Raw genomic sequence first — 20,093 nt, forward strand, 5'->3', positions numbered from 1 at the left:
ATCAGCATATCAGATTATAAACCCTAATCAAGAAACTGAGAATCAGATTATAAACCCTAATTAAGAAATTAAACATCAGATTCCATTTCTTCCAAATGACACCTTTTCAATTCTAATCTGAAAAGTCATTTCCCTCGAAATCATGATACACATTCAAATACACCTTTTCACTTCTACAAATACGTACCATCTCCATTTTCATTTTCTTACAAAAACCATCATTTTCCGAGAAACCAAACACCAAAATCACAATCATGGCCTCTTCTTCTTCGTCAAATTCAAACTCCATAGTGAGCCAGGAAGAGTTCAACACATTTCACAACATAGACAGAATGCTTTACACTCGGCTCGTTGTGAATCTTGAACGTCATCCTGAAGAATCAATGCAAGTTATGGGGTTTTGGATATGGCTAGAAAGGGCAGGCCATGTTCGTCACTTCGTCGAAAAGATGTTGCCTTTCCCTGATTCATTTATCAATTCCGTCGCCGAAGAGACTCTTCTTTGCTTGAAATGTACACAAATCGAATACTTTATTCATCTTCCTGACATTCCTTTGCTTCACAAGATGTCGGATACCACACTTTCGCTCCGTTTCATCCATGAAAATCGTCTAAATATCGTCCCTTCCGTTTCGATTATTGTGAACGAAGTTTGCTCCAGAGCTTTCCAAGATATTTTGGCACAAGTAGAGACGTTAAAAGCTAACAATTCTCATAATGTGTTGCCTTTTGTGTATAATAAAGAAGGGCATTTTGGTAATTTCACGCATGGTGATTATAATATTGCCCTCGGGGAGCATATTTTGAGTAAAGATGTCGGTGACAAGTTGAGTCGTATTCAGATTTGTACCGACGGTGAAGACGAGAAGGATGGCAGTAGTAGTCGTGTTCCGGCGGATGATAGGACCATTTTTTTGACATTTTCAAAGGGGTATCACATTGTTGAAGAAGAAATTAGAAAATTCTTCTCTAGGTTCTCTCTTCCTATCTTTTCTTTTAAATTTATTTACAATATCATTGATTCTAAATGATTTTATATTCTATCATGGCTTTTGTATATATGAATCCGACTAATGAAATATTAAACGTAGGGGTGAACAAAGTTTGGAGATAATTGATACTGAACTAAAACTAAAATGAACAAGAGTTTAGTTTAGGTATTTTTAAAATTTGGCTCGTTTTGATTTTAAAATATGAATAGTTTGATTATCAATTATCGATTTGGTATGTTATAAAAAAATTTAATTACACTAAAATCAGAGCGGAAAATATTTTTTTATCATTAGGCTTAATAAATATATCCAACAATATTTCTTTTTTCTAATAGGCTTATATATTTCATCTATTATACATTATATTCGGTTTGTTTAGTAATCAAATTGAACGAGTGTACTTCCCTACTTATATGTTAATTTCATAAAGTGTTGTGTTTGGTTAATTTGATTTTTGAAGTGCAGAAAATATGGAGAGTGTATAGAAGCAATATACATGCAAGAAGTGCCGACAAAGGAACATCAATCGTTGTATGCACGGCTTGTCGTTCCTTCGCCCGCAATAATGAAAATGATCCTAGGCAGAAACAGTAAAGTGAAGTTCTCAATAAATAGAAAAAATGCTTGGGCTCGAAAATATGTTCGCAGAAACTAAATCCCCTCCACAGTTATCTGCTTCGCAGCATCAACTTCTCCTTCCACACTATGACATTGTTTTAATATGTTAATGTAGTTTTCGGATTTATTTGTATTGATGGTTTCTGATTGAAAATCCTAATAAATTAAGTATATTATTTATTTTCATTATTATTATTATTTTGAAAGTAAAAATTCTTGAAAGATAAATTCAACACATCCGAATGTAAAATTATATTCAAAATGTCCACCCTAAACATTATACATTAGACATAATTCTTATTAATCCAAAATTGGTAGTAAACAAATCAAAAGTGAAAGCACCATATGAAATTTATAACAATAGGAAGAAAAATCACCTAATTTTCTTCGAATTAAAAGTAAACTTGAAAAAAATTCCATGTTGCAATATTCAAGATCCACATGCTTCTCTTAGAATGAGGAGCCGAGTAACAAGCATCTATATTATTATTAGTGGGCACAAAAATCACCTGTATAACATAAGATATTTACAGGTAACCACAATGCTTTAGCAAATTTTAAGGGATAAATTTACATCTCTCTCTCTCAGAACTATTTCATCTATGGTGTCAAAAGAATTTGAAAAATTGAAATCCTGATCTCTGGGCAAGATCAAATACAGATATAATGATTTCAACACTAATCAAAACAATGATAAGCCATTCCAGAAAGTCTGATTTCCTGTTTTGCAGAATTTCTTGAAGGAACCGAATATTGTGCTGCACCAAAAAACCATAACACCAGCTCAATAACATATTAGTTCATAAGAATCGTATATAAATCAACTTCTTTTGCAAACTTACCTCTACAAACTTCAACTTAAAATCAAGACTTGCAAATCTTTGTGTTAATTCAAATTCATCTCTTAGATATTCCCATATCTGAGCATATTTTGCATCTTTCCATGCAATATCCGATCTGTTCACAAACCAAAAAAAAAAAAAAAAACAATTATATTATAGCACAGACATTGTCAAAGATTAGCCTAAGACTGAATAATTTCCTGGTTACCTCTAATTTTTCACATTTTTTACAAGGTGCAAATTCATCCAGAGAGGTCTCAAGGCCTCCTTTATCTTCACTAAGAAAAACCCTAGTCGCTCTTTGTTTTTGAGAAGGAAGATAGGAAGCTTGTCTTCCTTTTTTTGTACTTTTTCGTTTTATTTTGTGTTTTTATTTCGTTCTGAGTCCATATATCTTCCTCTTCCCATCTATTATTTTATCCCCACATTTTTTTTTGTACATTTTCGTTTTATTCTGTGTTTTTTTTTCCATTCAATTTACATCCATAGTTGTTAAAGGCGCGCCTCACTCAAGGAATGAGCCTTGATTGCAGCTTGTGCACCTCGCCTGAGCCTCGGAGCCTGAATCAAGGCGTGCCTCTGTGTTTTCACTAGGGTTTTTTTTCTTTTTTTTACTGTGTAAAACAAATGTTTGACTAATCTCCACCACTAATCTAATTTAAATAAAATTAATCTTAACCCTTGATCTAAATAAGAATACCAAGACATACGAGAGAGGAATTAAGAGTAGTCACGTAAAGAAGAGTCTCCTCCACTCCACTCAAACAAAAACTACACACAGAAGAATATCAAGTGACCATCTATATTGCACCGAAACGGATACAGGAATGGAAATGAATACCGGGAAACGTAATTGTTAAAAAACATAGGAAACGGAAACGCGGGGAAACGTGTAAATATTAAAAATATAGGGGCATAATTATAAATATTAAAAATATAATAATATATTAGGAAAAATAAGAACTAAGAACAAGATGATGAAACTACAAGCTCAATAGAGATTCAAGAGACAAGAATTATAGGAGAAAGAAAACCGTTTAAAAGCTGAGAAACACGTTTCATATTTCGGCATCATAGCTGACCATGAATGGTTTTTAGTTTAGTATCATTAGTTAGGTACTTAGGCCAAGATGTTAAGTATATGTTAACGTCTCTATGATGTATGAACTTGGTGTTTTTGACATTTATGATTTAGTATTATCTTTTTATGTGGTTTTGTTTTGTTTGTGTGGCCTTAAGTGTGTTTTTTTTTGTTTATGTTTGAACTAGTAAAAGAGTATATGCGCTTTGCGCCTTTAATAACTATGTTTACATCTACCATCCATAATTCTTTTCAATTTGGACTTTCCAAAATCAGCAGGAGCGAAACTGATTTATCTAGACCACTCATGATCAATGCAAGGTAGATTATTAGATCTACGTGATTTCAGTGTGATCAATTCAAATCCGTTTTACGGAAGGATTCAAATGATGAAGAAGTTTGGATTGAAGTTTTCTGCAACTTTGGATTCTTAGGAAGTATTGAAATTTATTATGTGATTCATGGTTCTTTTGTTTTAGATTTTCCTTTTATGGTTTTTATTGCGTTTGTGGACTATTTTCTTCCATTCATGGATTTGTACCGGCCATAGCCTAGAAAAACACGGGTTTTATTCCTCTTTGTTTTCTTGCTGTATTTTGTCCTTCAATGGACTGATATGCTATTTTAGTTTCCTGGCTATTAGCATAAGTGGATAACACCGTAGGCCAACAACAAAGTAAAACTATGGTAGATAAATTAGCTAAGAGCCTTAGCTTTCTCTGGTTGTCTTCTTTATCCTTATCGCTGAGCCCACCCTGAATGTGCCTCTATTCCCTCCCTCCACATAAAGCACTTTAAAATATATACATATATTGTATTTGCTATTCAGAAAATCTAAAGAAAACATAATTCAGCTGTGTGGATGTAAAGGTAAAATAGGAAAAAGGTACATAAAACAATTTCTTTCCTACACATCCAAAATGAAATTGTTCGCTTTCATATTTGTATTCCCGGTAGTTTCTATGTATTTTCCCCTATGTTATCCAAGGAGCTAAGATCGACCCTACCTAAATTCTTAAGAACAATTCTTATGAGCCAAACCAAGCCTTTATTCCAAGGCTATTAAAGTCAACCAAAAATATCTTTTTACTTCATTTTCCTGACCTGGAACTATCTTAATATTTTTCTCATAAAAAAAACTAAAACCAACAAAACAGAGATATCTTGCAAAAAAATGCCACAAAATCCTACCTCTCAAAGAGTCCAAGCTTCAGAATCACATCAGCAAGATTGGAATTTGCTTTTCCCACTATTTGAAATAGCTTTTTGCTATCCATGGAAAATGTTCCAGTTTTCTCCATCCCACGATTTATGTCGGTGAATTCGGCAACCATGCCATCAACCTAAGAGAATAAAAACCAGTGTTATAAACGTACTTATATACGAAAGTTGCACCACTTTAGACATTTCAGAGCTTACTTTTTACACACCTGGCGTCCATAGTAATCAAGAGCGATACTTTGTCCAAGAACACTACCAATTGTACGGACTCCATCAATGTTCAGAAACTGCAGCATAATGTAATCTAGCCCACCTAGCATCCAAGTCTTCAAAGTTGGCTTCTCTCGCACCTCGTATTCTTACAGTTGCATAACAGAAAATCAAGCTCAATCAACAAAAACATTAAGAATGGCATTCAGGGGAAAACAATCAGATGATAAAGCTCAATCATAAACAATAATATATATATATATACACGTGTGTGTGTGTAACAAATTTTTGAAATTGCTTTATCTAGAAGTAGGAATATAGAAGTATCTCATAATATTACATCAATAGGAATATATTATCACAAAAATTTCTGCATAGAACAAGTTTCTCATGCAGAAGATACAACTGAATCACGTAGATTAGAAGCACGCAACTCAAACCAGTTATCAAAAGTATATAGATTAAAAAAGAAGTAACACATAAAAAATGACTACTCAAAAGAATTATGGATCAAAAAAACAAGAACTACATAAAAAGTGACAACTGAAGAAACAAATAGTTGATACACATTGTTGAGGAGGCAACAAACAACAAACGAATTCCTAAGGGGTGCAGAAGGTGAAAATACATCAGAACAAACATAACTGGCATCCAAAGAGAAAAAGGTATCTACAGCATATTGAAAGATAATTAACATCAAAAGAACTTGGAACATTTAGTGAGAAAACCCCATGATAACAAAAAAAGCTAGCCGCAACCCCAGAGTAGGCAATACATAAAAAAAAAAAAAGGCAAATTCAGAAAACTATGGCACAGTCTCTAATGATAGCGGCCTTTCTTAGTCTCTACTTTACTATCACCTTATTGTTTTTTTATCTTTTCCTTCTGAATAAGCTTCAAACTATTACCTTCCAACTCTCCAATCCATTTTTTCCCATTTATTAAAAGTTCTTGTTCATGGAAATTCCTCATCCTAAAATTAATTTTGCTTAATTGCATCAAATCACTTGTATGATAATGAGATTTTCAGATATATTTGTATCTTAGCAACATTCTTCATCATGGACAACAAATTCCATGGTTTCCCCAAACAGCTAAGGGCTTGCTCCATAAATCCTTTACCATTATTGCCCAACTTCTGGCTATGTTTTCAAAAAAATAAATACCTAAAAATCCATTTGTTACAAGTTGCATCCAAAAGAAAATTCTGGAAATAAATTGAGTAGTCTAAAAGGTTGATAAAAAAACAGGCTAACTTGTGTTATACGTGCAGAAACAATACAGCAATTACCAAATTGAAATCAAAATAAGCAGCATCTCACCATCTTTTCTCATTTCAGGCAGCAATCCTGACGCATGGTTTCTTACAATATTTAGGTAATCATCAACCTGATGTTCACGGATATTAAACATGACAATAGAGCCATATTGAAACACTACCATGTAGCAGGAGTTGCTTCCACTAATGCAAGTGCCCGGACCCTGAAGCGAGTAATTTATATATTACGTCAGTAATACATTCAATTTTACATCATTCAGAAGAAGATGAAAAAATAACTTAATATGCATATAAAATAGATGTTCAAGGTAGGAAACAGATTTTTCATTTTAATGCATCTCAAGGCCCTCAAGGGATACAGCATTAACTAAACCAGCACAATTTATTTGGCAAAAATATGGGTGGGGGGTTTAAATAAAATAAAATAATAATGTATCCAATTGATACTTAAAAGAAAATGGTAGATTTACATATAACATTCTTGATTCTCCTATTTGATTAAGAAGAAGACCATTTTGAGCACACCAACCGTTTATGATTCAATTAACAACACTGAAATGAAGCCGATGAATAAAGAAGTATGTTGCACGGAAACTGAAACCGATTATTTCTAAAAAAGCATAACTAGTAAAGGGAAACGAAAGTGAAATGGAAATGGAACGCTACTTCACAGCAAATGTTCTCTCCAAGATGTTATTTATTGAATAAGAACTCAGTATTTCAGGAAAAAAAAGCACAAAAAAAAAAAAAAAAAAAGGAAGTACAATTAGATGTATATATATGTACTTGAGAGATTCATAACTTACGGTGGGTATAGAAAGATTCCCAAACCTAAGAACGGCGTAGTTGGTCATTCTAGACGTTGGAGGAATAAAATTGGGCTTGTTCTGTTCCACTAGACTCTTCAAATCCACACTACACGAACAACACCAAAATTAAATTCAACTGCAACCAAAACAAAATTACCACTCGAATTTATAATAATCAAACCTGGTGGAGAAGAAAAAAGCTCGAACAGGAATTGACGTATTGGTATCCTCCTCGGGAGGATGGTTTCCAGCATCAACAACTTCAGAGCCCGGCAGAGGCTCATTCCACTCAACTCTGGTGCACGGCTGCTGCTGGGGCGTAGAGGCGGATGAGATAGAAGAGATACACATGACGATGCCCAAACTGCTGCTTCCAGAATAATGTGGGAGTCCATTGAAGTTAAGAAAGGGAGTAAATGAAGTGGAAATTGAGGTAACAGCTAGGGTTTTGGAAAGAGAGAAATGTCGAGGGTAAGGCTTTAGCTGAGGAAGACTATGAATGGGGTTTGGTGAAGAGGCAATGACTGTACGAACTGGTAAACGAATTGTTTTCAAGTGGGCATCTATTGTGCGCCACATTTTTTACAGGTCCTGTTTGGCTTCAGTAAGCGCGAAGAGGACGAAGAAGAAGACAAGTTAATATCTTCTGGGTTTAGGGTTTTAATTTGGGCTTTGCAGTCAAATTAGCTGAAACCGTTATAATGGGCCGTTGTACTCGTAGGTCTCTTATAGCATTGTTAAGCCCAGTTTAAGATATATATATATATATATAAAAATTAAGTTACATATTAGTTATTACTAGACTAACTATTTACAACTATTTAATATTCTAAAAAAATCTTAAAATATCAAATAAATAAAAATTAAAAATGGTTTTAACATCAAATAAAAAAAAATATTTTTATTTTTGAAACCCAACAAGATAACTGTATATTTGACAAAAGTAGAATAAAAAAATGAAAATGATAAAAGTACAAAAAAAAAGTTGGTTATATATATAACTGTAAAATAAAAATTATAACTGACTTTACATGTAATTTCCTCTAAAATAAATCTTGAGAATTTACGTGCCACTTTTTACAATTATATTCCGATGTGTAACTACTTGTTTGAATTTGATAAAAAAAAAAACAAAACTACCTTGTTTAACACACATTATTTTTTGTTATTTTAGTTTCAAAAATACCACTTTTTTATATTAAACCTATCTTTTTGCATTTTTCATGTTGGTTGTTGTTTGTTGTTTGAGCATTCGTAGTGTTTTTTTTATTATTTTTTGCATTTTCATTCACTTTCCATCTGATTTTCTTTTAGTTTGTTTGTTTTTTCTATCACATTTTATTTGTATATTTTTTATATGTTGTTCTTCGTGTGTTTTTTTTATACTGTATAGTTTCGCAATTGTTAGAAGTGGTAAAAAAAATGATTTAATTTTTTTTCTAATAATAGAGAAACTTCTACTGCTTTGCTTCTGATTCTGAAAATTCTGAACAAATTTTTTTGCTACAAATGATTGAAATTTGGATTATACCTCTTAGTAGTGTTTGTTAAGAGAAAATGGTTCTGACAAAGGATGTATTTGTTAAGAAGCAGAAGTAAAGTTAGTAAAGAAGTTGCATGCTGATGAAAAGAAAGATTTTACTCCGAAAAAATAATATAAGTAAGATTGTTGAATATGATGTGAATAAGGATAAGAATATCGGTAGAAATATATAAGATAAAAAAAATGTGCGAAGAGGTTAGCAAAGAAATCAACAAAGAAGCATGTAAAAAAGTCTTCTATTTTTTTATAGAAATTGGGACGAGATAGAACTTGGGCGGGGTGAGCACCCATGGCCCAAGAACTGTCAACCCCTCAATATATAAATAAAAGAAAAAGTGAGTGTTTGAACAAGAGAAGAAGGAGGAGAACAAATAAAAGAAGGGGGAAGGAGAACAGATAGGAAAAGTCAAGAAAAACGCAATTGTGAAATACTACAAATATCATCATTGATAAACCTGTGGCAAAAAGCAGGACCTGAAGGCCACCAATTGATCACGGAGGAAGAGACTCCAAACTTTGCCAATGCATCAGCAATTCTATTTCCTTCCCTAAAGATGTGTGTAAAGATAATGTTCATTCTAGAGTAAATGTTGAGACAATGCAACCACTCTTGACGAATACTCCAAGGAACATCCATGGAACGGTGTCTAGGCAGATTAACTACGTACATTGAGTCTGATTCAACCAAAAGCTGATGCCAATTTTTCTCCCAATCAAGTTCAATTGCGAAAATAGCGGCTCTCAATTCAGCCATATAAGCAAAAGAAGGCGGGGTAGAAAAAACAAAACAACCTTTGGGAAATCCTCGATGGTTGCGAAAAATGTCTCCCGCTCCAGCCTCGTCAAGAGTGCCAAAAGCAGAGCCATCCACATTGACTTTAACCCAGCCCGGAGGAGGTTTAAGCCAATGGACCGGAATAAAATTGGGAGTAAGAGGCGGTCTAGGAGAAGCCAGAAGACGGGATAAGATAGCAGCATCTCTCCGAGAAGAGCAAAAACCTTTAGAAGAGGCCAAAGACTCTCGAATCATTCGAAAGATGGTGATCTTCGCGTGTTGGATAGAAGGGGGAACTTCCTTAAAGATAACTTCGTTCCTGCAATGCCAGATTAACCAGATGCAAGAGATAGCAGCAACACGCCAGATCATCGACACCTGTGAGCCAAAAGGAATGCTACAAAGATTGCTAAAGAAGTGGATGAATTGGGAATGTCGAGGCAAAGAGCATTCAAAATGAATCTCAAGGGCCCTCCAAAGAGAATCTGCAAAAGAACAGCTAATGAATAAGTGGTTAATGGACTCAGCATCCCTACCATATAGAGCGCAACGAGAGGCAATGAACAATCCAAGACGCTGCAGGAGGTCGTGAGTCGGAACCCGTCCATGCAAAACTCTCCAGAAAGTGAAGGAGCGAGAAGGGGGAGTGTGAGCATTCCAAACAAATTTATACCAGTCAACCGAGGAGGAACTAGGACTGAGAACCGAATAGTACTCTTTGGCAGTGAAGATATCTTTCGTAGAGGGCTGCCAAGCGTAGAAATCAATATCATCTCTACCCCTGTGAATAGATCGAATACTGTTTTGAACAACCGAATGTAGAGTACCTAAGTCAAGCCACTCCGAATTTACCAAAAAGTCATCAACCGAATTATAGCGCGAACGCTTTTCCTGAAGATCGAGACCTAATATGTCCGCCACCGATGGAATGATCCACCTATCTGTCCAGAAATTGAGCGTAGAAGACTGGCCAGTCCACCAAAAGGTCTGGTCCCAAATGGATGAATAAACAAATTTACAGGAAGACCAAATCGAGGAAGGAGCAATGGTAGCTTTAGGCAAACCAGAGACAGCCAGAAATCTAGCTTTGATCAGATTAATAGATATACTGTTGCTTTTAATTAATTCCCAACACTAGTCTTGATCACATGCACCTTAATGAGCATGTAGAATTTGCTCATTCACCATTAGATCCAGGCTTATTAGAATCCTAAGGTGGAGATTCAAAGCATCCTGATACTTAGATTTAATAAGCTAAGATCTAACGGTGAATGAGCAAATTCACTTGCTCATTAAAGTGCATGTGAAAATTCATGTTCCCAACACATTTTACTCAGGAGAGCCTTAAATCTAAGAGAAAAGGAAATTGTTGTGATTAGTAAATTGGAGGTAAGTTGATATTTTGTTTTGTTTATTTTGAATGTAGTCAATTTCATAAGTTATTTGTACATTTTAATTAGTTTTTTGTTTTTGTTTGGTTGTATTGAATTTTTTTTAAAAGTTTTTTTAAGAGTTTGAATCGGTGAAATATTATAAAATTAATGAAACTAAAAGAAATTGGATTAAATTGAAAGAAATTTAATGAACGTTAAGCATAAATTGATGTTATATTGTAAATGTTAAGCCTATATTGGTGTTATTTTGAACGTTAAGTCTAAATTGGTACTTTCCCAAAAACCTTAGACCTATTTTAGTACCTTATCTCTATTATTTATTCATTTATAACACCACAAGTATATTATAAGCTTAATACATTCTCAGTCCCAAATTGTTCAAAAATTGCAACTGATCTCTAAACTTCAAAACGTTACAACTAACTTTCTCAACTTGTTTATTTGGAACAAATAATCTCTAAAGTTGCTTATTTGAAATAAATAACCCCTAAAAAACATTAACATAATACTACAACAAAAATAAAAGATATCCAAAATATCTGATGTTACTTAACTTATATATTGATACATTAACAAAAGGGCAAAAACTCACAAAATTATAAATATTTGATGGGTTTATTTGTTCTGATAAACAAATTCAGATAAGTTAATTGTAACTTTTTGAATTTTAAGAGTTAGTTGCAATTTTTGGACAACTTAAAAACTAAAAATCTAAAAATGTATAAGCCCCGATATTATGATTACCTAAAAAAAGAAAAAAAATGTGTGACATGATAGTGATAAAAAAAAATTGGGAAGAATATAAATATATTAAGGTTAAGGTTAAGGTTAAAGAATCCTTTAATGGTGATTTGCCCTTATCCAACACATCCTCCTTCTTGTGGTTCATAGCCAACTATGGCTACAAGACAAACCACACCCATCAATCACGCCCTTTTCCTAAGTTACATGTTAATTGTCTCTTTCCTCTTGATTTTTTTTGCCTTTCTTTTCAATAATAATAACAAATTAACTACTCTTTCACACACAAAAAAAAAAAAAAAAAAAAACGTTTTTTCACCCCATTGCTGATTAAATTTTATAATGCATTATTATTATTTTTTAATGAATCAAATCATTTCACAATTCCTTTAAAAAAATTATTTCACAATTCATATTTAAATAAGTTTTCTAGTAATTAAAGGATTTTATTTATGTATTTTTTTAAATAAATTAGAACTTTCTTTTTATTCTACATCCGTCTTATTTGATAACATGTTTTATCACTTAAATTAAAATATTAAATACTTATTTAATTTAAGTATGTTTAATAAGTGTTATTTCTCTACCATTTAAATTAGCCAACTAAAAAATCACTTAAAATTATAAGTCAAAATATTTATCTTATAGTTTTAAGTTAAAGATTATAACTAATATTTTTATACTGAACACTTATTTTTAGTATTTACGAAACAGTTACATTATTTAATACTTTACTTATTTTACCAATAAGAGCTAGATTTTGATGGAGTGAGAAATCGAATCTCAAACCTGACAAGAAGAGATTCAACTCCTTACCGCTTAGACCAACCCGCATTGACACACATCTTTTTTTTTTATCACATTAAATTCATGCTCGATGATGTAAGACGAATATAAACACACACGCGTAGCACTTACAAAGTCTGAGCAACCACCCGAGGTTAAAACTCACGTGAATCATCATAAGGAATCAACTCTCGGTTTGACCCAATCTCACAGCCTTGGCCCAGGAGATCTCTGATTGAACCCGTCAAGATCAATATGTTATCGCAATTAAACCCAATCCTGTCGATCACGAACCAAGTGAGTTTGAGGGATATCAAATCCCAATATACGGACACACATTTACCTATCATAGCTCGATCACAATATAAATAGAGTGACACGAAGCACAATACGTTCCAAAGCTTATAACCGCATCTCATCGATCACAATATAAATAGAGTAAGACACCTTCCAAGATACACTACTTCATTCATATTCACTAAACTTCCACTGTAGCTTTCATTCACTGTTGTATTCATCGTACGATTTAGATTTAATAAGGTTAGATCTAACGGTGAATGACTAAATTCATTTGGTCATTAAGATCCATGTGAACATTCCTGATTGTATTCATCCTCAATTTGTCCATAAAAAACTGACTTAGGTATCACAGTGGGTTAGCGGACCCCGACCCCTCCTTTGACCTTAAATCTATCTTATTTCAGGCTTACAAGACGACCTGCAAAATTTAGCCACATCACTCATCAAATAAGTAACTGTGAACATTTAGTTCAGTTAACAAAATATTACACATTTCATTTGTGTCTAAAACTATATTTTATACTCCGAGATACGAACTTTATATTTTTTCCATAACCATATCACACATATAAAAAAAATTGAAGTGATGTATACATCAAAATAAAAATGGCCATGAATCAAAATAGGCCTAACATTTTTGTGGAAGTATCAATTTAGACTCCACGTATAAAATATCATTAATGTAAGTTTAACGTTTAAAAAATAGTATCAATTTAGGTTTGGATAACGAAATATGACACGTCATTCATATTACTCAATTAAATTCTTATTTCTCTCCACATATAATGGACATAACTTAATGGAGTAATATGAATGACGTGCCATGTTCCATTATTGAGACCTAAATTGATATTCCTTTTTAAACGTTAAACCTACATTGATGCTATTTTATTCGTAAAGGTTAAATTGATACTTCCAAAAAAAATTAGGTTTATTTTGTTACTTTATCCTAAAGAAAAAAATACACACCAAATTTCTTCTTTAAACCAATTAAAAAAAAAAAGTAAAATAGGGCGTCACTATCCTTTCTGATTCTCCTATTTTTCTGATCCTCCTATTTTTCTCTCTTTTCATCTTTTAGAAGATAGAGTTGGGGTTAGCTTCTCTAGGCTGATCTCAGGCTAGGTTTTCTTTTGTTTGGTTGTTTTTCTTTTGCTGTTTCTAAAAAAAAAAGTAAAATAAATATAAAATAATCTGATCGATTATTGATGTCATAAATTGAGTCGACCAATCAATCCCAACCAGAAAAGATATGTGCAAGATTTTTCAAATTCATAAAATTTTGTCAAACTCAATTATTTAAGCTGCCCAATCACCATTCCTTTATTGGCCATCCTTTTTCTCATTAATACTTATTTTATTGCTCATTTCTCAACTATTTTTCCAAACTGAATCATTATTTCCTTATTAATTATTGCAAATAATGTCAAAGGAGGATTGCTGTAACCTTTATAATTTTGTCATTTCAAAAGCAAAAAAAAGAAAAACCTCATATCTGATCATTGTAATTAAATTCATGAAAACATAAATCCCGAACAAAACATTAATCATTGCATATACAGTTTGAAAACAATACGTGTAATATAATTATAGAGATTTATTAAAAAAAATTAAACGGTGAAAAATATAATCTATATATAATATAAAACAGTAACGATGGAGCTGAGGTGTCACTTCCTCCTTTTTTACTGATAAAAGATATAATAAAAAATATAATATATTAACTTTAGTTATATTATTATATTTATTTATAAAAAGATTATTTTATCCGTACTATATCTAAGAGTTCTACATAATTTAAATTAATCCTTAAAATCTCTCTAATTCTCTGCATATCTATATCTAAAAGTTTTACATAATTTAAATTAGTTCCTAAAATCTCTCCAATTCTCTGCATATCTATATATAATATAAAACAGTAACGATGGAGCTGAGGTGTCACTTTCTCTTTTTTTACTGATAAAAAATATAATATAAAATATAATATATTAACTTTAGTTATATTATTATATTTATTTGTAAAAAGATTATTTTATCTGTACTATATCTAAGAGATCTACATAATTTAAATTAATCCCTAAAATCTCTCTAATTCTCTGCATATCTATATCTAAAAGTTATATATAATTTAAATTAATCCCTAAAATATCTCTAATTACCTGCATATCTATATCTAAAAGTTCTACATAATTAAAATTACTCCCTAAAATCTCTCTAATTCTCTGCATATCTATATATAATATAAAACAGTAACGATGGAGCTGAGGTGTCACTTCCTCCTTTTTTACTGATAAAAAATATAATATAAAATATAATATATTAACTTTAGTTATATTATTATATTTATTTATAAAAAGATTGTTTTATCTGTACTATATCTAAGAGATCTACATAATTTAAATTAATCCCTAAAAACTCTCTAATTCTCTGCATATCTATATCTATATCTAAAAGTTATACATAATTTAAATTAATCCCTAAAATATCTCTAATTCCTTGCATATCTATATCTAAAAGTTCTACATAATTTAAATTATTCCCTAAAATCCCTCTAATTCTCTGCATATCTATATTCTATATAAAACAGTAACGATGGAGTTGAGGTGTCACTTCCTCCTTTTTTACTGATAAAAAATATAATAAAAAATATAATATATTAACTTTAGTTATATTATTATATTTATTTATAAAAAGATTATTTTATCCGTATTATATCTAAGAGTTCTATAGAATTTAAATTAATCCCTAAAATCTCTCTAATTCTCTGTATATCTATATATAATATAAAACAGTAACGATGGAGCTGAGGTGTCACTCTTTCCTTTTTTACTGATAAAAAATATAATATAAAATATAATATATTAACTTGAGTTATATTATTATATTTATTTATAAAAAGATTATTTTATCTGTACTATATCTAAGAGTTCTACAGAATTTAAATTAATCCCTAAAATCTCTCTAATTCTCTGCATATCTATATCTAAAAGTTCTATATAATTTAAATTAATCCCTAAAATCTCTCTAATTTTCTGTATATCTATATCTAAAAGTTCTGCATAATTTAAATTAATCCCTAAAATCCCTCTAATTCTCTGCATATCTATATTCTATATATAATATAAAATAGTAACGATGGAGCTGAGGTGTCACTTCCTCCTTTTTTACTAATAAAAAATATAATATATTAACTTTAGTTATATTATTATATTTATTTATAAAAAGATTATTTTATCCGTACTATATCTAAGAGTTCTACAGAATTTAAATTAATCTCTAAAATCTCTCTAATTCTCTGCATATCTATATCTAAAAGTTCTACATAATTTAAATTAGTCCCTAAAATCTCTCTATTTCTTTGCATATCTATATATAATATAAAACAGTAACGATGGAGCTGAGGTGTCACTTCCTCCTTTTTTATATCATTAATTGTAATTATTAATTATATTTTTGTTAATATTTATATATTAAGATGAATCCGTGCATCGCACGGGTCAAAAACTAGTTTTATATATAAGTGAAGTGAGTAACCTCCTGTTAACTTAATTATATATTACTAATTAATTTAACGAGCATATGCTTTCAATAAGAAATTAAGAGTTTAATATGTTAAAAAAAAAATAAATGATTAGAAATGCACTAAAATCGGAACTATAAGGAACTCATGATGTTTTTTTTTTTTTTTTGTAATTTTGAAAAGGAAAAGATAAAATAACATGATACCCTTTCTAATGATTAGATAATATCTTTCTATTTTTGGTAAAGTTAAAGGTAAAGAGGAAAAAAAAAAACTTAATCATACATATGAAAGCAAATATTTACATTAGCAGTAAATGACCCTACATACAGACTATATATATATAATTGGGAAAAAACAGAAATAATTAAGGTAAAAATAGAAGCATTTTTTGCAGAAATAGTAGCTTTAAGTTAATTAAATTAGGTGCTATGCAACAAGTAATGACAATTCTCTACCGTCGAAATACCATTTGACGGATTTCGAATTCACCGACTCCTAATTTTTTTTGGATGCTTTTTCTCTAAAAAAAATTAAAGCTCCATATACAATTTTAATGGAGTTTTCCGACCCGACTCCCCTACATCCGTCGCTGGAAAAGTTGTTGATTTGACGAAGACGCGAATCCTGATGATGCTGCGACTTGGCGTTGTGAAAAGGGTCCAAAATTTTTCTTGACATTATTTATTTGCCATCCCCAACACGAGGTTTCCGACAAACAACTCGTTTCCACTTTCATCTCCGCACCCCTTTCCTGTTAGTTTAACACAACATTATAAGTTACCGTTACCGTTACCAATTGAAATGTATTAAATATGATCCCGAAAATTAATTAGTAAGTACCTGTTTCGTCGGTAATAAACCGGGATGCAACGTCGGAAGATTAAAGATAGTATTTACATGTTTATGCTCAACCTTCAAAATAAAAAAGCATATATTAAAAAAAAAAAAAGCATTAGAACCAAACAGAAAGTACTTATACCAAACATAACCAAGAATATATGTTTTAATAACAGTGAAAATAAAGTTATTTTAGGCATCTTATTATGTTATATTAATATTATTATATACCATTTTTCTTTCTTTGTTTGGTAATTCGAAATTCTTATAATTATTCCTCTTTGCTGGGACTGAAATTCCAAGGCTTAAATCCAGATTATCTCCTTCTCCACCTGCATATTTATATATTTATGTCACCAAAAAAATTAATAAAAAAATTAAGATATTTAATTAATTAATTAATAACAAAATCTGTAATTAGTACCGTCATTACTTGGATTATAAATTATTCCTCCTTCATAAACATTAGGATCTGCTTCCCTGAAATAAGAAAAAATAATTAATCTAATTAATTCAAACATAATAATTAATTAAGTAGAAAATAAAAGATTTTAATAAGATAATTACTTTTTTCCATGAAATTGTCCAATTTTTGGTTCCCATTTACTACATTTTTGAAGAGCTACACCTCTGTATTTAGAGTTACCCCTTCCAAATCCCGTGCTTTGTCTACGTAAAATATGAACAAATTCTTCTTTACTTAGGCTTCTCATCTGCATAATTATCATTAATTAAAATGATTAATCTAATCAGATTAATTAATTAATTAAGAAGATATTAATATTAATTAATTAATTAATTACCTGCTTCATGTCATCCTCATAGTCAGTCAAACTAAAATTGATATCTGCATCAACTCCTCTAAATTTAATTGCAGCTCTATCATATGCTCTGAATTTCACATATAACATCCAAATTCAGTAAAAAAAAAGAAAAAAAAAATCCCAATCTGAACAAGGAATTTTTTAATCACACATATATGCCTAAAAAAGGAAAAAAAAAATTGAAAAATAAATATTCCTACCTTGCTGCTGCAAGTGCAGTGTCAAATCCACCTGATAAAGAGATTAATTAAAAAAATAAACATGTCAATCATATACACAGAAAGTTCACATAAAATATAAATAAATTGATTTTACTATTTATGTTTATGTAATGAAATTAATCATACCTAAATAGACTTGCTTCCCACAATCCCTGCACACAAAAATAAAATTAATTTCGGAGTAATACTTCCGACGAATGAATTAAAAGCGGAACGGAACTGACCAGATATGGGACTCCCATCTGCCAGTTCTTCTGTAAAAAGTAACACCTCTATATTGAGAACTTCTAGACCTTGGACCTCTTCTACTTTTCCTAATCTGCTGCTGTTTTTGCTGAACAATTTTGAGTTCTGTAGAAGCTTCACTACTTGGCTCCATCTGAGAAAGCTTCAACCAAGAAACTTGATGAGGCTTTGATAATAGTAACTCGGGCGATTCCAACTCAGTTGTTTTCTCAGGGAAAAGCTGGTGTGTAATCATGAAGTTATTCTCAGCCTTGTTCATGATATCAAAAATGAATGCAGAGTTAGTTTCTCCTTGATTTGTGACAGCTTCATTGATTATAATTGAGGAATTAGATGTTCCTGAATCTTCCTCCATTGAAACTGAAACTACTGAAACTTGTTGTTTCTTCAACCTCTTGTAATCAGAAGAAGAACAAGAAAACATATCTAGATTGAGATCTAACATGGTGGTGGCTACCAAAAAGAACAAGAAAGAATCTTGTTTTATTTTGTTTAGAGAGAGAGAGGGAGAGATGTTGAAAGAAAGAAAGGTTAGTAAAATTAGAAATTGGGAGAGGAGAAAGGGTTGGATATGGAGGTGAAAAACGGCTGTTTGTGTGTCAGGTTATATATGGAATGGACAAATGGGGTATAGAGATAGAGAGAGAAAGTAATATCTCTACAAAGAAAGAAAGAAAGAAAGAAAGAAAGAAAGACTACGTTTTAGACAATCATGGGAATGTGAATATAAAGCAAACTTGTGAATGAGTGGTTATGGTTATGGCTATGGTTAGGTGTGTGTTTTTAAGTTTATTACTCTCCAACCTAGTTAAGCCTTCTTTTAGCAATGTTTCTCTTCTTTCTTTTCACGTGTCTATACTTTTTGTTTGGTACTATAAGGTAAAAAGAACAGGGTAAAGTTCAAATAAAACCCCTATGGTTTTACTAATTTTCAGATAAAGGACTGTGGTTTACTTTTTGTCAAAACGAGGATTGAGGTTTTTAATTTTAACAAAATAAGGACTTTTTCGATTGATACTATTAAAATCACCTTGGACGACTTCAAAAATGACATATTTTAAGAATTACTAATATTTTAAGCAATTTTAATTCTTCAACTTTTTTATTTTGAGATTGTTTAGGTGATGTTTGGTAAAGAGATAGAAAGTTAATGTTTAGAGAGAGAAAGTTCCAAAAAAGATGATTTTCGAAAATCGAAAATGCAGTTCCATAGAAAATATAACATTGAACAACTTTAATTCTTGAAAATTTTCATTTTCAGGTCGTTAAAGATGGTTTTAATAGCATTAATCCAAGTTTGAAACCTCAATCCTTGTTTTGACAAAAAGTAAATCACAGTCCTTTATCTGAAAATTAGTGAAACCACAAGGGTTTTATTTGAACTTTACCCAAAAGAATATTGATTGAAGGGTAAATAAATGTACTTTTTAACGTCATAAATAATATAATTATACGGTTAATGTTTGTAAGCTGGGTTAATGTTAATCATAATGTTTGATTTTTTAGTGATTATAAATGGAGCACTCTACGTACTCAAGAATTTTGTTATCTCCACTCCATTTGTGTGTTTTGTTATCACTAATCAGTAATATATCAAAGATATATGTACACATGGGAAAAGAAAAAAGTTTTAAAAAAAGTTATCTTGTGTTCTGCAATCAAAGACACGTGTACACATGAAATATTTGTTTTGAACTTTTTTCTTCATGTGTGTATATATATCTTTAGTCTGTTACTAATGAGTGATAATATGGTACACATGTGGAGTTGAGATAAGGTGATTCATGACTGCGTAGAGTTTAATTGTAGTTATGAGTAAAATTGGTCTAACTTTGCAAATGTTAGAAGAAT

General features: G+C 31.1%; 2 protein-coding genes across 3 annotated transcripts; both read right to left on the reverse strand.

Moving 5' to 3' along the window:
• Nucleotides 1-1,971: 1,971 nt before the first annotated feature.
• LOC136227612 (protein RETARDED ROOT GROWTH-LIKE) lies at nt 1,972-7,679 on the reverse strand. Its single transcript, XM_066016319.1, has 7 exons — nt 7,234-7,679; nt 7,050-7,158; nt 6,287-6,446; nt 4,964-5,112; nt 4,725-4,876; nt 2,453-2,567; nt 1,972-2,368 (listed from the first exon to the last, which is right to left on the reverse strand). Exons 1-7 carry the CDS (start codon nt 7,629-7,631, stop codon nt 2,219-2,221), a joined length of 1,233 nt encoding a protein of 410 aa, XP_065872391.1. The 5' UTR covers nt 7,632-7,679; the 3' UTR covers nt 1,972-2,218.
• An 8,687-nt stretch (nt 7,680-16,366) lies between these two features.
• LOC136225680 (ethylene-responsive transcription factor RAP2-7-like) lies at nt 16,367-18,934 on the reverse strand. 2 transcript variants are annotated; one of them, XM_066013787.1, is made up of 9 exons: nt 18,221-18,934; nt 18,123-18,148; nt 17,976-18,006; nt 17,755-17,842; nt 17,519-17,664; nt 17,385-17,431; nt 17,183-17,283; nt 16,955-17,026; nt 16,367-16,865 (listed from the first exon to the last, which is right to left on the reverse strand). In XM_066013787.1, exons 1-9 carry the CDS (start codon nt 18,685-18,687, stop codon nt 16,692-16,694), a joined length of 1,152 nt encoding a protein of 383 aa, XP_065869859.1. In that variant the 5' UTR covers nt 18,688-18,934; the 3' UTR covers nt 16,367-16,691. The 2 variants fall into 2 exon arrangements, with proteins under 2 accessions (XP_065869859.1, XP_065869858.1); XM_066013786.1 differs by having other exon boundaries at nt 17,376-17,431; nt 18,221-18,930.
• Between the last annotated feature and the right edge of the window lie 1,159 nt (nt 18,935-20,093).

This window comes from Euphorbia lathyris, chromosome 4 (genome assembly GCF_963576675.1).
Source record: "Euphorbia lathyris chromosome 4, ddEupLath1.1, whole genome shotgun sequence".
Lineage (NCBI taxonomy): Eukaryota > Viridiplantae > Streptophyta > Magnoliopsida > Malpighiales > Euphorbiaceae > Euphorbia > Euphorbia lathyris.

Excerpts from the sequence above, each read along its gene's own strand:
- LOC136225680 (XM_066013786.1), bottom strand. The coding sequence starts at position 18,687 with ATGTTAGATCTCAATCTAGATATGTTTTCTTGTTCTTCTTCTGATTAC. Across the intron at positions 18,149-18,220 it reads AGATGGGAGTCCCATATCTG|GGATTGTGGGAAGCAAGTCT; the intron begins GTCAGTTCCGTT and ends TTTTGTGTGCAG. Across the intron at positions 17,843-17,975 it reads ACTGCACTTGCAGCAGCAAG|AGCATATGATAGAGCTGCAA; the intron begins GTAGGAATATTT and ends TGTGAAATTCAG.
- LOC136227612 (XM_066016319.1), bottom strand. The coding sequence starts at position 7,631 with ATGTGGCGCACAATAGATGCCCACTTGAAAACAATTCGTTTACCAGTT. Across the intron at positions 6,447-7,049 it reads GGAATCTTTCTATACCCACC|GGTCCGGGCACTTGCATTAG; the intron begins GTAAGTTATGAA and ends TACTCGCTTCAG. Across the intron at positions 5,113-6,286 it reads GCCTGAAATGAGAAAAGATG|AATACGAGGTGCGAGAGAAG; the intron begins GTGAGATGCTGC and ends TGCAACTGTAAG.